The sequence below is a fragment of the Mesoplodon mirus genome (assembly GCF_964341445.2).
Source record: "Mesoplodon mirus genome assembly, chromosome: 7".
In the NCBI taxonomy this organism is placed as follows: Eukaryota; Metazoa; Chordata; class Mammalia; order Artiodactyla; family Ziphiidae; genus Mesoplodon; species Mesoplodon mirus.
The window spans coordinates 8,667,606-8,684,401 of NC_138983.1; the positions used below are offsets into that span (position 1 = coordinate 8,667,606).

Sequence of the window (16,796 nt, forward strand, 5' to 3'; positions counted from 1 at the left end):
CGAGGTCCGTGCTCCTAACGTCCGCGGCGGGCGAAGGTTGCGGAGCCTTGGTCGGGCTGGTCGCCTCTTGCCTCTCCCCCCAGCCCCCCGCGAGCTGGCAGGAGGAAATAGCGCGCGGCCCCTTTAAATTTACCCAGGAGCCCTTAAAGGAGCCCCAGGGGCCCCAGACAGGAATCCCCACCCCGGTCCAGCCCGCGCCGCCGAGCTAGCAGTCAGCCGTCCGTGCGGCCGGCCGCCCAGTGCATGCGCCCCGCGCTCCGGGGCCCCGCGCACCGAGCGCCGCGCGCGGGCCGCCGCCGGCCCCGCGGCCCCGCGCCCTGCCGCCCCGGGGCCCCGCTCCGCAGCGCAGCGCATGGAGCCTGGCGGGGACCACCGGAGCCGGAGCGGCGGCGGCAGGGGCGGCCCCGGGCCAGCAGCGGCCTCGGCACGGGGCCGACGGCTGCCGCCCGCCGGATCGAGCGGCGGCGCGGAGCCCGAGGAGGACGACGGCGGTAAGAGTTGGCTGGGGCCGGCGGCTCGGGCGGGGGCCCCGGCATGGGGGAGGGGAGGGCTGCGGCTCCGGGCTCCGGGCCCCTCTCCTCCGCCGAACAAAGGGGGGGACGCGGGCAGGGCGGCCGGGGGCGCCACCTGGCGGGCGCGGATGGCGACTGCAGGGCCAGCGGAGGAGCCCCCCGCCCAGCTCCCGGGGTTGGCCCGCGGGGCTCGGGCGGATCCCCTCCCCCTTAAAGGGCCCCGCGGCCCCCGCCTTGGAGGCCAAGCTGGAGGGGCCCCAGAGGGCCTGGCCAGGCGCCGCGGGGCTCGCGCTCTAGGCTCTTGGACTTGCGGCCCCCGCCCCTTTCTCTTTCAGACTCCCAGGTGGTCTCCCTTATCCGGCTGTCTCTTAAAAGTCTGCCCAGACCTTTGGTCCCTTTCCGGGCTTCCCACCAGAGGAACTGAGCTGGGACTCCGCTGCTTTAAGTTGGGCTGCCCTCTCCTCTGTGGCCTTGCCTAGAGAAAGGAACCCTTTTTCTTTTCCCCTACGTTCTCCCTGGGAAAGAGCACGGCTTGCGCCTCTTGGGGACCTACCAGTACCTTCCCCACGGCGGGCAGTTCTTAAAGGGATGGGCTCGCCCACAAAGGCATACACCCACTCCTGTCCGCGCGTTATCCCCTCCCTTCTTTTCAGAAATTTTGCCACAATTTGTCAGCTATGGGGGACCAGCCAGTCCTCTTCGTTTGCTCTCAGAGGAGACTGTTTTTCTTCATCCCTCTGCTTCAGGGTCAACGCCTTAAGACCCATGAAGCTAGTGTCCAGGCTAGGGAGACTCAGCCCTAATCCCCGAGCTCCCCTCCCAGAAATTCCCCATCCCCTTTTGTTTTTAAAGAATCCCAGCTCCTCCCCTTTTTTCGGCTCTTAAAGCGCCAGTCCACCTTAGACTAACATCCAGCGCTGGAAGGATGCTCGGAGACCAGCTAGCTCTCCAGTGCCTTTGCAGACAAAGACGCTTAGGCCCAGAGAGCGGACATGACCTGTCAGAGGTCACAGAGCAAGTTACCAGTGAAGCCAGGAGTCGAACCCAGGTTTCTGACTCTGAAACTAGTGTTTTCTTTTTCTTTGGATCTGCTTACACCAAAACCAAACAAAAACAGTGATGACAGGAGCCCTCTCTGATCCTGCCTTTTGTTTCCCAGACCGGGGGATTCTCCACTGGGAGAATGACCACACCTGTCTATTCAGCCTATTTGTCCAGGGGACCCTTTTCTAAATAAAATAAGGTCCAAACTGTAGGGAAAGTGGGGGACTGCTCAGTGTCTCTATTTGGCAAAAGGGAACACCACTGGGTTGGTGGCCTCTCCACTGACTGCCCTCTGATTGCTGGGCAGTGGCCGGCTCCCGGCCAGAGCAAAAAATAAATCCCCAGAAAGACTTAATGGACTCCAGTGGGTGGTGGCCACTCCCTGCTGCAGAGTCTTCAGTAGCCACTCTGGTGGCCCTCCTGCCGTCATTCCCTTTCAGTCATCGGCTCTCCCAGACTCTAGGAAAGTCAGAGTCCTAAAAACTCCTTTCTCTGGAGGTGCTGACAGCTTTGTCATGGGGATCCCTCCTGTGGGTCTCTAAATTTGGGGAACTGACAATGCTTAGTGCCCTTTAAAATAGGATTCTCAGGAGGGTGTATTTGAGGCATTATTGGAAAGAGGGAGAAGATCATCTTTGGGTGGGGCCCTCCTGGCTGGGGCCTTGGGCAGTGGGTCCCGTGTGCAGCCCTGGATGCAGACAGATGCCCCCTTTGTTCTTCTCACCCTGCTGCGGCTGTAACCGCCAGGGCATGCTGCTCTGCTGGCTGTACCCCTACAGCTCTCGTCCAAAAAGGGTGCCTTGCAGAGCCTGCTGCCTCTTTGGCCTTCACCTTATTTTTTAAAAAGTCAGAGCTGTGCCCTGCATTCTTTTGTTCTTGATTCTCTCTCAAAGGGGTCTTGCTCTTTGTAAAGGACCAATGTTTTGACGCCCTGCTCTACCACCTCCCTTTTATTGCTGTTGCCATCCCTTTCCTGCCCCTGAATGACCTCTCTCCCACCTCCCTTCTCGCAAAATCGAAGCCCTAGGTTCTTTCCCTAGAAATCGGAGATTGAAAAACTGTCTCCCTTTCCCCCTCTTCAGGGCAAGATCTTCAGCTGGAAGGGGGTGCCTTGGGGACCTGGGGGAGTGCCCCCCTGCCCTCCTCCAGGGCCAGGGGACCAGCATCCTCAGGCAGGAAATACTCAGACCACTGTGAGGCCCGGGCCTCGAGGCCTGGAAAGAGCCGCATCCCTGGCCGTGACCACCGGCGCTACTACCACGACCACTGGCGGCTGGAGTACCTAATGGACTTCAACCCTGCCCGTCACGGCATGGTGTGCATGGTGTGCGGCAGCTCCCTGGCCACTCTCAAGCTCAGCACCATCAAGCGACACATCCGCCAAAAGCACCCCTACTCCCTGCATTGGAGTCCCCGGGAGAAGGAAGTCATCAGCAACAGCTGGGATGCCCACTTGGGGCTGGGGGCCTGTGGAGAGGCTGAGGGCCTAGGGGCCCAGGGGGCTGAGGAGGAGGAGGAGGAAGAGGAGGAAGAGGAGGAGGAAGGGGCCGGCCTCCAGGCTTGCCCTCCCAAGGGCCCAGGTAATGTAGGACATGGGGAAGCAAGGGCCTGGGTGGTGGACGGGGCCAGGTGGGGACAGCCTGGGCTTCTTAGCCAACTAGCTGGTTTTCTGGAGCAAGTTATTGCTCCTTTTTGGGGTGAGGTCTGTTTATTGGACAATAGTGGGGGAGAGACAGTGGGATTAGGGGGTCTCCAGCGTCCCTGACAGCTTTGACATTCTGTGGTTTTAGAAGGATCCAGGGAGTGGAGGCTGGGGAGAGAGGCTGGGGAAGGTCTGGGAGCAGAGGGCACTGGAAAGGTATGACTGACAGTGAAGTCTAGGGAAGGGGCTAGAATGTGGGTCTGGGGGAGGAGTCGGGTGGGCTGAGGGTTTGTGTTCAGGAGGATTAGGAGATGGAGGAGTGAAGACCTGAGGGGAGAGGAAGGGAAGGGTAAAGCTTAGGCAGAGGGCTCAGAGTCAGAGTGAGGGAGAGGCTTATGGATGGAGGACCTGGCTGTGGTGGCGGGGGCTCCCCCGGAGGGCCAGCATCTCAGTTCCTTCCCTTCAACCCTTTCAGGCAAAGCCCCAGCTGGTGGGGGCGGCCGGCGCCAGCGGCGAGGGGGCTCAGGGGCACCCCGGGCTCGGCGTCGGCGCCTGTCTGCCTCCCGGAGGGCTGGGGGCAGCAGGGGGCTGGGTGCCCGGCGCCTGGAGCGGAGGCTGAAGGAGTCCCTGCAGAACTGGTTCCGGGCAGAGTGTCTCATGGACTATGACCCGCGGGGGAACCGGCTGGTGTGCATGGCCTGTGGCCGGGCACTACCCAGCTTGCACCTGGATGACATCCGTGCCCACGTGCTGGAGGTGCACCCCAGCTCCCTGGGGCTCAGCGGCCCCCAGCGCAGCGCCCTGCTGCAAGCCTGGGGTGGCCAGCCCGAGGCACTGTCTGAGCTCACCCAGTCCCCACCAGGTGCGAGGCCCATCCCAGGGCCAGGACCCCTTCATATAAGGGCTGCAAAGTGAGGTCTGTGGCCAGAACCGGGAGGGACTCATCCCCCCCTACACACACACACCCCCGGGAGGACTCATTCCCCCCACTACACACACACACACACACACACCCCGGGAGGACTCATCCCCCCCTTACACACACACACACCCCGGGAGGACTCATCCCCCCTACACACACACGCACGCACACACACGCACACACACACACACGGGAGGACTCATTCCCCCCCTACACACACACACACACACACACACACCCGGGAGGACTCATTCCCCCCCTACACACACACACACACACACACACACACACGGGAGGACTCATTCCCCCCCCTACACACACGCACACACACACACACACACACACACACACGGGAGGACTCATCCCCCCCCCACACACACGCACACACTCCCCGCTCCCTCTCTCTCTCTGGTTGTGCCCTCTAGCTTAGGGCTGGGGAGAGGAGCAAGGGACCCCTCTGTGTGGGTAAGGGCAACCCAGCCAGCAGGCTGAGCCCCTCTCCCTCACCCCTTCCCCAACAGACGATGACCTCGTCCCCCAGGACCTGACCAGAAAGAGCCGGGACTCGGCCCCCGCTGCTGGAGCCCCCTCCTCTCAGGATCTCAGCCCCCCAGACGTAAAGGAAGAGGCTGGCTGGGTCCCTGAGAGGCCCGGGCCGGCAGAGGAGGAGGAGCTGGAGGAGGGCGAGAGGGTGGGGATCCCGGGCCGGTCTCCGCGGGGCCGCGACCACCGCCGCCACTACCAGGAGCGCTGGCGGCTGGAGTACCTCATGGAGTTGGACGGCGGCCGGCGCGGCCTGGTGTGCATGGTGTGCGGGGGCGCGCTGGCCTCGCTCAAGATGAGCACCATCAAGCGGCACATCCGCCAGCGCCACCCGGGCTCCACGCGCCTCAGCGGGCCAGTCAGGGCCCTCATCGCCCAGGAGTGGAGCGAGAAGGCCGCCCACCTGCTGGCCTTGGGGCTGCCCTGCCCCGAGTCCCCCAGGGACCCTGCCGCCCCCAGCACAGCCGCAGCCTCCGAGGAGGGGGGAGGGGAAGAGGAGGAGGAGCCAGAGGAGGAGGAGGAGTGGTGGGGTGAGCTGGCGGAGGGCCAGAGCAGGTGGAGAGGGAGAGGGGCCAGGGTAGAGGGGGGTGGGGAGAGTGGAAGGTCGAAGGGGAGAGGGGAGGGTGGGACAGGGCAAAGGTGGGGGGTTACGAAGCCCAGACGCTCCAGTGCGGTCCTTTGTTCCGCCCTAGGCGACGTCCCGCATTCCCCTGGAGAACCGTCGGAGCGGCCCGCCGAGGAAGAGGAGGACGATGAAGACGGCCCAGAACCCGGGGGACTCGCTTTCCCACCACTGCCGCCGCCGCCGCCGCCGCCTCCCCCGCCGCCTCCTCCTCGCAGCCGAGAGCAGCGGCGGAACTACCAGCCGCGCTGGCGGGGCGAGTACCTGATGGACTACGACGGCAGCCGGCGCGGCCTGGTGTGCATGGTGTGCGGGGGCGCGCTGGCCACGCTCAAGGTCAGCACCATCAAACGGCACATTCTGCAGGTGCACCCCTTCTCCATGGACTTCACGCCCGAGGAGCGCCAGACCATCCTGGAGGCCTACGAGGAGGCGGCACTACGCTGCTACGGCCACGAGGGCTTTGGACCGCCCGCCCCGGCGCCGCGCGACGGCGGCGCGGACCTCAAGGCGGGCGCCGTGTGTCGGGCGTAGGGGACTCGCACTCGAGGGGCCATGCCCGGCTGGCTGTCCGGCTGGGAGCCCCAGCTTCCCGCGGCCCTGGCCGCTGCCGCTGCCCCCCGCTGGCCGGGCCGGGCGGAGATTCGGGATTGGGTGGCGGTCTCCGGCTTGCGCTCGGTTCCAGAGAGTTCCCCAGGCTAGTCGGGGCGCCGCAGGAATCGCGCTCTCTTCTCGGACCCGGAGCCCAGGCCCTCGCCGCTCAGGGCCTCACGTCCCTGAGAAGCCACAGCGTTTGCACGGAGAGCTTCCGGGCCCCGGCCGCACCCGCGAGGCGATCCTGTGCCAGGCCGGGACGGGGGCACTGACAGTCAGTATTAGGGCCCCAAGTAGGTGGGGGAGGCAGAAAGGACGCACCGACCCCTTTTCACGGCCGGGGGTCCAGCTCTCAGAGCTGCATGTCGGCAGGCACGGCTCCCCGGTCGGGGCGGCTGCTGCCCAGTCGTTACTGGCTTGCTCGACCGCTCCGGGGCCTGGACTGCGGACGAGGGCCTTCCTCGGGAGGAGAGGCAACGGGGTTGGGGAGCCAGCCCGCCAGCCCGCGGTGAAGGCGCGTAGTACCGCGGGTGGTCGGGCGGGGCGGTTGCCCGGGGCGGGGGTGGAGCTGGGCCGGGCCCCGCCTGCTGTGCCTGCCTCAGGGGCGGGCTCTCCGAGGACCGCCCCACCCGCCCCCTACCACGGCCGCCCGCACCGAGATCTTGTAAAGGGATTAGCACTTTTTTCCTTTGCTCCTCTCCTGCTCCGAAGGCCTCCGTTTACCCTGAGCTCAGTCAGGCGCTCCCGCTTCAGTGCCCGTCAGTCCGAGCCCGGGGCACTGGAGGTCCCGGCAGTTGGCGTTCTGTTCCTGTCCCCTTTTGTACGCGGTGGACGCGCCACCCGTTCTCAGCCCCCAGGGCCTGGGGCCGGGCCTCGGCCTTCGTTTCTCTTCCCCGCGGCAGCGCCAGGTCCTGAGGGGCCGGGAGTGGGCCCCACGATCTCCCAGGCAGGTCCGAGAGGGATGTGTAGATTCATTCTCCTGTGGAGAACAGGTGGCCCCAAGATCAGGCCCTTTTTGCTCTTTGTATTTTATTTTGAAACTGTATTTAATGCTTTTATATGAGAGGGGGAGGGGCGGGAAGAGAGCTGTCCGTCACCCTTATGTGCAAATGTCTTATTTATTATGCGTGTATCAGAGATAAGCTGTGAGGTGGTGGAGGAAGGACCTAAAGGGAGGAGGTGCGAGGAGGCGCGGATGGGAGGACCCCAAACATCATAGACGAATGTGTGTCTCATCGGGGCCCCTCCTCGGAGTCTCTGGCACCCACTGTCTGCTCTTCACATAGGGCCAGTTCCTTTGGTCTTAAAGCCTGAGAGTGGGGAGGTCAGCGGGTTGGGACTTCAGGGCTGGGTCTGGAGGGGAAGGGGCCCTGGCACCTGGGGCCAGGAGCTGCCTCTGTGGGGTGGGAAAGCAGACAGCAAAGAAGCCTTTCCTCTCATCCCAGTGCCCCCAGGCCAGAGCCCAAGGTTCAAGTGCCTCAGGCCCAGTCCCCTTGTCTCTTCCTGATTGGGAATTGAATTTTATACCACGGATTTTATAGCATTTTTATATAATTCAAGATTGTCTGAGTTGGAAGGACCTTGGAGATCTAGTACCTGCCCCCACCCCTTTCACAGATAGGTAAAATGAAGCCCGGAAACTGAAATTATCGCACACCAGGTAGGAATAGTACTAGGACTAGAATAAAAATCTCAACTCCCAATTCAGTGTTCTTTGCACTACACTACACGGCCTCCCAATCTCTGGTAAGTTAAAATTTCTTTTACCGTTAGGCCTGCCGAAGGATGACCTGTGCTGGGTGCTGCAGGCCCTCAGTGCAGTTGTGGCCTCCTGGGGATGGCAAAGAACAGCACACTTCCTTGTAACGAGTGAATATTCTGTAGGGCAGCCTTGCCACCACTGGCTTCAGCTGGAGGGCACCAGCAGCAGCCTTCTCCATCAGAACTCCCGAAGCAGGGCTGACTGCCGCCTGGCCCACGGTCTCTCTACTGGGCAAGGCTCTGGTGGTGTGTTGTTGATGCCACCAGGGGTTCAGGAAATAACTGCATGGGCTGCCAGTTGACTGAAAAGTGAATTCCTAGAGTGTCTGAACCTCCAGGTTTTTTGAGACAGTATTAAAAGCTTCAGAACAGGGATTATGGATGGCACCAGGTTGGATACTGCCATTTTTTTATTTTCCGTCATGCACGTTGTTTTCAGATCCAGAAGGAGTGTTGTGCCACTTTTGCTACTCTGCCTATTCAAAAACAGTAGGCAAACTGGGGCAATTATTATAGTCATCCAAGCCCTCTGCCGAAGTTCAGGTAAGCCAGGGCAGAGAGCAGGGTGGGAATGGTTTTTCCCTTGATAGGGAGGGGACTTAGGAGGGCAGGAGTGGATGTCTTTATTAAGCAGCAGCCCCAAGCACTCCACTGGTTCTCAAAAGTGGCCACCAGAACAGCATCATCCCGTTAGGAACTTAGTAGAAAGGCAAATTCTTGGGCCCCTACTTGTAGATCAGAAACTGGGGTGGAGCCCAGCAGTCCGTTTTGAAAAGCCCTCCAGTGATCATGAGGCATGCTGAAGTTCTGAGCACCAATGACCTAGAAAGTGCCACTGCAGTGATTACTACTTTGCAGCTATGGCCTCATGAGTCAGGAGATTAGGTGGTCCCCATCTCTAGGTGCCGCCTCCTTGCCTTGGGAGTCTGATATGAACAGGTGAAGTTTCTTCATGAATATTTTTGTTAATGGTATGCTTGCTATTATGGCCAATATGTAAATGTTACTCTGAATACATATTTATATACCATGTTAGTGATATTATTTGAACATTTGTATGCGTATTTGTGAAGTTGTTTGCATCAGTTATTTTTTAAAAATTTCAGCCTAAGTTTTCTAAGAGGTATGTTGAATAAAATTTTAAAATCCAGCTTAAGGGTCATGGCAGCCTTCATCTTGGGAAAGAGCTAATCCGAGACAAGTTCTTTCAGCAAAAACCCGATGGAAAAGTTTCCATTTGCCATGGTGATTGACTCTCATTTTAAGTACATTGTGACTGAGTTATAGGCTGCTTCATGTTGCAGGTGGGGGAACCTTCCTAGGTTGGTGTAAACTGGGACAACAGACCCCTCTGGCCCCCTTCCACTCATCATCTTTTTCCTAAGGTCATCTCTTAGAGGGTCTCTTATTTTCTGTCAGAAACCAAATGCACAGTTTTGCTCTACTATGGAAATTCTACAGTCTTGGAAATCATTACCAGTATCAACTATTAGTCTCTCTTTTAAAGCCTCAAAAGTGGAGTGGGGATGGGGGCCAGTGGAAGCCTTGTTTGGTTCTTACTTCACCCAAACTGTGTATAAAGAATAAAGTTAGCAGAATGACATCACAGTCACTGTGTTCTTTTTTTATTATTATTATTTTTATTAATACCACATCAATTTGCAGTTTTACAGGAACCAAGATTCAAGCTCCTTAGGCGCTACTGTACTTTTATGTTGCACGCACATACACGCACACACAGTTTCATTAGTAATTTTTCACCTATAGATTTTTCTTAAAAAAACAAAAAATTCTTGTGTGGCACAAAGATCTGTCCAAATTAATCTAAACACAGCACTAACAAAACAAAGAGCTAGGTGTGGAGGCTTCCACTGCAGAAAAAGGTCCTTTGGAGGGGAAGCCCAAAAAGATGATCAGTACACTTACTTCCTGGGAGGGCAAAGGATGGGGATGGAGAATGCGTTCCCTACTATAACATGAAATCAGTTAAACATTTCAAAAGGAAAGGGGGCTAAGAAAATAAGAGAGTGGAGTAAGGCAAGGGTACCTTTTACCCATCTAAGTTCCTAAGTAATTTCCTCAACAAAGTAGAAGGAAAACTTCCTTCCACTACCTTCTACAGAGCTGCACTACTTTGGGACTGTCAAACACTGTAGCCTTTAAAGTCACCGGTGCTTATTCCCTCTGGATTATCACGACTATGAGTTACAACCTGAAGGAACTCACAGATGATTTTCTTTCAAATTTACTGAATTTTCATGTTGGAAAGGGAGGAAGACACTTATAAGTCTCAAATGGGAATCAAAGATTCCCAAACGCCCTCCATCTGATGTCAACGTGAACTGTTTTGTTGTCTTTTAATTGTGCACGGAGCCTGTCAACACAATCTGGCCCTGCCTGATCACCCTTACCTAAAGCTTCTTGGACAACACTCTCAAAAGGTACCCTGTACCACACAGTAGAGGTGCCAAGACATTTTATGTGCCTGAAAATGAAAGGAACCCTCAAACAACACACACCCAATAAGCTAGCCTCCAAGTTAAAACTCCATATGAATCACAAAATGCACTTCCTTACACAAATCTGTGATCTCTTAACCACAGACACAATCTCCTCTCAAGCCAGCTCAGCTTTGGTCCTTAGGGGAAAACGATGAGCACAGGTTAAAGATGTAACACGTGCAGGAGGAAAAGATAAAAGAGAAAAAAGGCCTTTGTGTTTCTGTAGTTCACCTCTTGAGAATGTCTCCCCACCATGGACTGAGACAGGATTACAATAACTCAATAACTGAGGAGCCCACATGCAGATTAATTTTTTTCTCTAACAAGTTTACAGCAGTGTACAGCAGTTACAGACATTTATTTTATAATAAGAAAAGTACAACCATATTTACTAAACTTGAGGGTAGGAAAGAGGGAGGAAAGCCCATTCAGGAATAAGCTCTCAAACTAAAGCTCAGAACTGGTGTCCGAAGGAGATGACACAGACCCCACAGTCCCACATGGCGGAGCCTTTCCTCTCCTAAGGGTGAGCGGGAGTCGCAGCAGCACCCCTGTGCACTCCTTCTCATCCTACTTTCCATCTGCATTCTTGGTTATCGGATGGCATTCTGAGAATCAGGAATTATCACTATCGACTATAAGTTATTCATAGAGTTGAAAGTTATAGCGTTAAATGAAGAAGAAGAATATTAGGGGTAGCTGCTCACATTGTGGGGCAGGAAGATGGGATCACAGGGCTGCAAAAAACAAAACAAAACAACAACAACAAAAAAGAGGGAAAGAATCCCATTCTTGTCCCCAGATAATTTCTTTATAAGTTAATCATTATTTCTTAACTTAAAAATAAGGTCAAAACTATGATGGAAAGCTATGTAAGACTGACTAGTCCTTGAAATTTGAATAGAAGAACCCAAGAGATGTGTTTTATTTTCCATTTTCTCCTTTACCTCCAATCTTTCCCCTCCTTTCTAGCTACAGGTAAAGCTCCACCATCATTAAGGTATTGATTTATCCTATTAATTTGATTCTTTCTTTATCCTTTTGGGTTCTAAGATATCAGTTCTTTTTTAAGTCCAACAATGCTTGTGCTTGATACTGAGGGTAAAGGGAAAGGAGGGGAGAAAACACCAAATTAAAAAAAAAAAAAGCTTGGAATGCAGGCTCAAGCTGACACCGAGCACGGTTCCTTCATAGTACAAGTAACAACATTATAACTATTAAATGGTGTTTTAGTGACTGTTGCATTTCTGGTTTCCATGTACTTATTCTGCCTTTTTTTTTGCAACTCCAGGGAGTTTTGCTTGAACCCTATTAAGGAAAAGGAAAAAAAAAAAAGGGTGAAAATACAGACATTAGTTCTAGGTTTTTATTTTAACACTGATGCTAGAAGACACTCCTGGATTTACCAGAGCCATGTGAAAAACACTCCCATTTCCACAGGGCTTCCTCTGGATGAAAAGTGGCAGGGGTTGAGTCTGGCCTGGGATGAGCTGAGGAGTGTACCAGGACCCATCCCCCTCCCTGTTGCTGTGCCTGCTGCCTGTCCTCTTTCACTGCCTGAACCTCCTGGCTCCTTCACTGGGGGTTCCAGAGAAGAATGAGATGTATCTAGGCATAATGCCTGACTGTGCTCTACATGATGGCAGTGCAAGAGCCCATTTCTCTTGGAATGCCAGGTTACCCATTAGTGTCACAGAAGGAACCAGGAGTCAAGGGTCAAGGTCACATATAAAAAAACTACAGGAGCTGGCAATAGTTCCCCGCCCCGCACAGGACACTAAAGCTGTCCTTTATTTTGTGCACTGAGGTTACCCATCACCAAGGGTACCAAGGGACATTCACATCCCTCAGCTAATGTCAAAGCTACTCCCCACAGAGTGGGCCAATCAGCTCACACTGCTAATCAAGACTTTAGGTTTAAAGCTAAGTTATGATCATCTTTTACACTAAGGAGTAAACAGCAACCATATACAAATTTGTCCTAACTGCCCTTGTCTGGCTTGAGCTCCAATGTCTACCTAAGAAAGCAAAAGAGTAGGTAAAGATCCTGGCATCAAGCCAGAGCTGTCTGGATATAGTTGAGATTTCCTCTTATCAAAGCTGGAAAAAGCACTAAAATTTGGGGTGTGAAAGGTGGGAGTGGACACAAAGAGGATTTAAATGCTTGTGATGTTTTGTCTCTTGAAGAAAATCTGAAGAAAATATGGAAAACATGGAAAAATATTAACATTTTAATTCAACGTGCTGGGTTCCATAGTGTTTGTTACAAATAATTGAAAATAAAAAAGAGAAACAGTTCTGTGATATAAGGAATCATAAAAATGTCTACCAACAACTTATTACTTGATTTAAATATTAAATTGGTTAAAACAGAAGGATTTGGTAGTCTTAGAAAAAGAGGTAGCTTTGAACTTTAATACATTGATTTACTAAAATTTTTATTTCTGAAAAGGGAGGGAAGAGTTTGGCTTAAAATTGATATTTGTGAAAATTGAGGACTTCCCTCTTGGTCCAGTGGCTAAGACTCCACGCTTCCACTGCAGCGGGTGTGGGTTCGATCCCTGGTCGGGGAACTAAGATACCACATGCCGTGTGGCGTGGCCAAAAATAAAATAAAATAAAATAAAATAAAACTGATATTTGTGAAAATAAATGAAGGTGAGTAGACAACCATGAACATTTAAAAACCGGTGCAAGGGCTTCCCTGGTGACGCAGAGGTTGAGAGTCTGCCTGCCGATGCAGGGGACATGGGTTTGTGCCCCGGTCCGGGAAGATCCCACATGCCGCGGAGCGGCTGGGCCCGTGAGCCATGGTCGCTGAGCCTGCGCGTCCGGAGCCTGTGCTCCGCAACGGGAGAGGCCACAGCAGTGAGAGGCCCGCGTACCACCAGGAAAAAAAAAAAAAAAGCAAAAAAACAGCCGGTTCAAAAAGGCAGAGTGATCCTAACTCCATTGATCCTTTTTAGTCTAAGATACAAGGCATGCTTTACAAAGAAGCAGATGAAATAATTTTTAGTAAAATCAAACTATTAACCGAGGTTTTCTTTTTCCCCAGGGTAAAAATTACTTTCTTTGGCATTAGCATTTTACACAGGAGACTAAAAATAATTGGGGAAAAAAAAACACATGTCATGATGAAATGTGGGACCTAAGCATACTCACTTTTCAACAATTGACTTGGTCTGATCGCGGGCGATGCCAACATAGTGATCAATCTGGATCTTTAACAAAGAAAAGCGACTCAGTTGTGGCAACACACAGATTAGCAATTTTCCTGAAGGTAATTTTTTTTGTCTAGTTTAACCATTTTTAAAAAACACTATGGAATATTCTGGAAAATGAAAATAGTGCTCAGTTTTAAAAAGTACTTGCTAGGTATTTCCTTCAGAGACACTGGAGTATATAGCATTTTCTGAATACTAGAAACTGTGTGTCTAATCTATATTCTGTAATCAGAAATGTGTTTTGACTCCTGGGTGAGACTAATTCATTTAATATCAAAAAGTCATGAATAGGGCTTCCCTGGTGGCGCAGTGGTTAAGAATCCACCTGCCAATGCAGGGGACACGGGTTCGAGCCCTGGTCTGGGAAGATCCCACATGCTGCGGAGCAACTAAGCCCGTGTGCCACAGCTACTGAGCCTGCCCTCTAGAGCTTGCGAGCCACAACTACTGAGCCTGTGTGCCTCAACTACTGAAGCTTGCGTGCCTAGAGCCCGCGCTCCACAACAAGAGAAGCCACCACAATGAGAAGACTGCGCACCGCAACGAAGAGTAGCCCTCACTCGCCGCAACTAGAGAAAGCCCGGGTGCGGCAACAAAGACCCAACGCAGCCAAAAATAAATAAAATAAAGTAAATAAATTTTAAAAAGCCATGAATAAAAGTCTGCTGATGCATGACTTAATCTATCAAGAACAACCTCATAGCATCTAGTATACTCTGTATACACCACTGTACGATGCAAACATCTGTTCATACTGATGGATCCCCACAATAGCCTTAACAGTTTAAGTTTCTTTTTAGACACCAGCTTTTATTTAAGCATTTTTTCAGCTTATTTTTTTGGAACAGATCCATGTGATAAAAACTCAAAAGGTGGGGACTTCCCTGGTGGCGCAGTGGATAAGACTCTGCGCTCCCAATGCAGGGGGCCTGGGTTCAATCCCTGGGTCTGGGAACTAGATCCCACATGCATGCCGCAACTAAGAGTTCGCATGCCACAACTAAGGAGGCCTCCTGCTGCAACCAAGACCCAGCGAACCAAATAAAAACAACAACAACAAAACCCTCAAAAGGCACACAGCAAGGTATAAGTTCCCTTCCTACCCTTAACTCTCCTAGACATTCAGCTTCTCTCCTTAAAGGAAACCACTATTACCAGTTTCTTACAGGCACCTGACCTATAAAATTAGATTGTAAAAATGGTTAGAAAAGGATTGCTCTGAACTTCCAATGCCTAAAAAATGAACTAAAATTAGTCGTACACCAACATATCTGATTAGAAACAGACAAATGCTTACCTTGTACTTCTCATAGACAACTGGAACACTGAAAATGAGCAGTTCAGCTGTAAGACAGAATCATGAGACATGGCAAGTGTAAATGTGAGATGGTCACAAAGTCTCAAGACATAAGTAACAGGAACATTTTTCCTCATAAAATATAGGGAAACACAGATCTTCTTCAATATGAGAAATCCTGGCCAGAGCTCTCAATTAAGGACAGTTAGATACAGGTACACAGGCTTCCTTCTTTGTACTACAAATAATTTCCAAATTATGAAAATGATTTCTACAAATAAGATCCCCATATTTAAACCAAATCTAGACAACTCTCCTTTATTTCTAGTTGTCTGGATATTTCTTTATAGGTAGGACCATTTAGTAAACCTGTGGCCATAAACACAGATTCCTCTGAGGTCAAGGTCTCTATGGATGTTAAAGGCTGGGCCAATGTGGAAGGACTGGAGCAATGCTGACAACTCTCTTTGCTCTTACTCTTAGCAATTACTTCATAGAGCCTGGAGACATCCTCCTTGCCATCTTACCAAGAATCAGAAGGGTGATCCCATTGAAAACGGCACCAACATAGGTCATCAGCCACATGAAGACAGCCAGCTGTGAAGGCCAACATCAGAGGGTTAAGCAGGAATAATCGTAATGCAAAATTCAGGTTAACTGATGCCATTCTTCTCTAGCTAACTGAGTCTGCATAAATTTAGCGATGTATGCCATAAATAATTTCAAAATGAAGGTTACCTCATTTGTACTATACATTTGAGGGTGCGCAAGAGAACTCTATAGTTCTCTCAGGCTCCCAAACAGACTGTAACTGCATTTCTGTCAATTAATACATTAGCCTTGTTCTGATGTTAGTTCTCCAGGTGCAGAGGTACCTCCTTTACTAACTCCTGTCCCCATTTTTACAGGTTGATTGAGAAAAGCATACATTTGCTTTTGTCTGATAAAACCCTATTAACTGCTTTTCCTCTGAATTATAACCTCGTCCCTGATTTTCCTCAGCCTCACCACCAAAAGCTGTAGAGGCAACTAACCTTCAAGGAGTCAACTAGATCTTCCACCAGAAAGAGACGAATAATGAGTTTCAGGGCCCTGTTGACGTGCACCATGGCAGCGTTCACGTAATTATGGAAAGCTTCTGAGGACAGAGTGATGTCTACGTCCAGGTAGGCTCTTCCAGAAGAAGAAACAATAGTCACACATTTGACATGGCAGGAGAAGATCTCTTTCTGTTAGCACAGAAGTTCTTTAGAGTATGAAATTCCCCAATCTGCAAAGGCATTTTTTTGCTGCCATGGGGTGGGGTGGGGGCACCACTGTCATTTAGTGCGCAGAGATAAAGCTGCCAGATGTCCGCAGGGTGGGAGTGTCACGCACGAAAAAGAACTGCCCTATGTCCTGCATAACTTTTACTGCCTCATAGGATATTCATGAAGGCGAACCTATTTGTAATTATCAAGAGCCCAGAACATATAAGAGCAAAGTATTTTTTCCCATAGTTTTAACATATCCTGAATTGTGTAAAACTGTGTTTTGTTTATGCTAAAACCTTATTAAGATTTTTTCCCATCATTTTAGAAAATCACACCTATAAGGGAGATTATACATGTATGTGCAAGTCTTTATTATGGGTTTTTTTTTGGTGTAGTTATGTCCAAGCAATTAAATATTGACTGGAATACATATTATTTTATTGTCAATGGCTTTCTATTTATCACTCTTTATAATAAGGATCAATTTTTAAAATGTTGTTATATATGTTATATAATATACCATACAATGGTATATTATATAACATTATATTATATGGTATATTATCTATGAATTTCATTTCAAAATGATAAAGGAGGCATTATAAAATATTTGTTAAGGAAACAAAAAGACCTAGGTCCTGTCCCCAGACACATTACAGAATTGAGATACAACCATCTGCTCATAAACTGTTCATTCACTCAGTACGTGCTGAGCACCTACTGAGTACCAGACCCTCTGCTAGGTGTAGAGATATCAGGAAAGATAAAACTGCTTTTGCCTTAAAGAGCCTACAGTCTTGTGGGAAAAACAGAAGAGTAACAGACATGTTTTTCTTTCCTATTTATTAAGAAAATATTTACCAAATACAAAAGTTATAAAA

At 51.4% G+C, this 16,796-nt stretch overlaps 2 protein-coding genes across 9 annotated transcripts in view; one reads left to right on the forward strand and one right to left on the reverse strand.

The window, feature by feature from the left end:
• Window positions 1–352: 352 nt before the first annotated feature.
• On the forward strand, window positions 353–9,248 carry ZFTA (zinc finger translocation associated; the record flags this gene model as incomplete). 2 transcript variants are annotated; one of them, XM_082627070.1, is made up of 5 exons in its annotated part: window positions 353–491; window positions 2,639–3,136; window positions 3,674–4,060; window positions 4,642–5,193; window positions 5,356–9,248. In XM_082627070.1, 5 exons carry the CDS (start codon window positions 353–355, stop codon window positions 5,817–5,819), a joined length of 2,040 nt encoding a protein of 679 aa, XP_082483196.1. In that variant the 3' UTR covers window positions 5,820–9,248. The 2 variants fall into 2 exon arrangements, with proteins under 2 accessions (XP_082483196.1, XP_082483197.1); XM_082627071.1 differs by lacking the exons at window positions 3,674–4,060; window positions 4,642–5,193.
• A 5-nt stretch (window positions 9,249–9,253) lies between these two features.
• Window positions 9,254–16,796, reverse strand: part of RTN3 (reticulon 3) — a 62,063-nt gene continuing 54,520 nt past the window's right edge. For 3 of the 7 annotated variants that reach the window (XM_082627053.1, XM_082627049.1, XM_082627052.1), the window contains 5 exons: window positions 15,697–15,835; window positions 15,190–15,259; window positions 14,663–14,709; window positions 13,304–13,362; window positions 9,254–11,449 (listed from right to left, as the gene is read on the reverse strand). In XM_082627053.1, the coding sequence (XP_082483179.1) occupies window positions 11,404–11,449; window positions 13,304–13,362; window positions 14,663–14,709; window positions 15,190–15,259; window positions 15,697–15,835 (361 nt within the window). In that variant the 3' untranslated portion in view covers window positions 9,254–11,403. The other 4 variants (XM_082627048.1, XM_082627050.1, XM_082627051.1 and 1 more) reach the window with 2 other exon arrangements.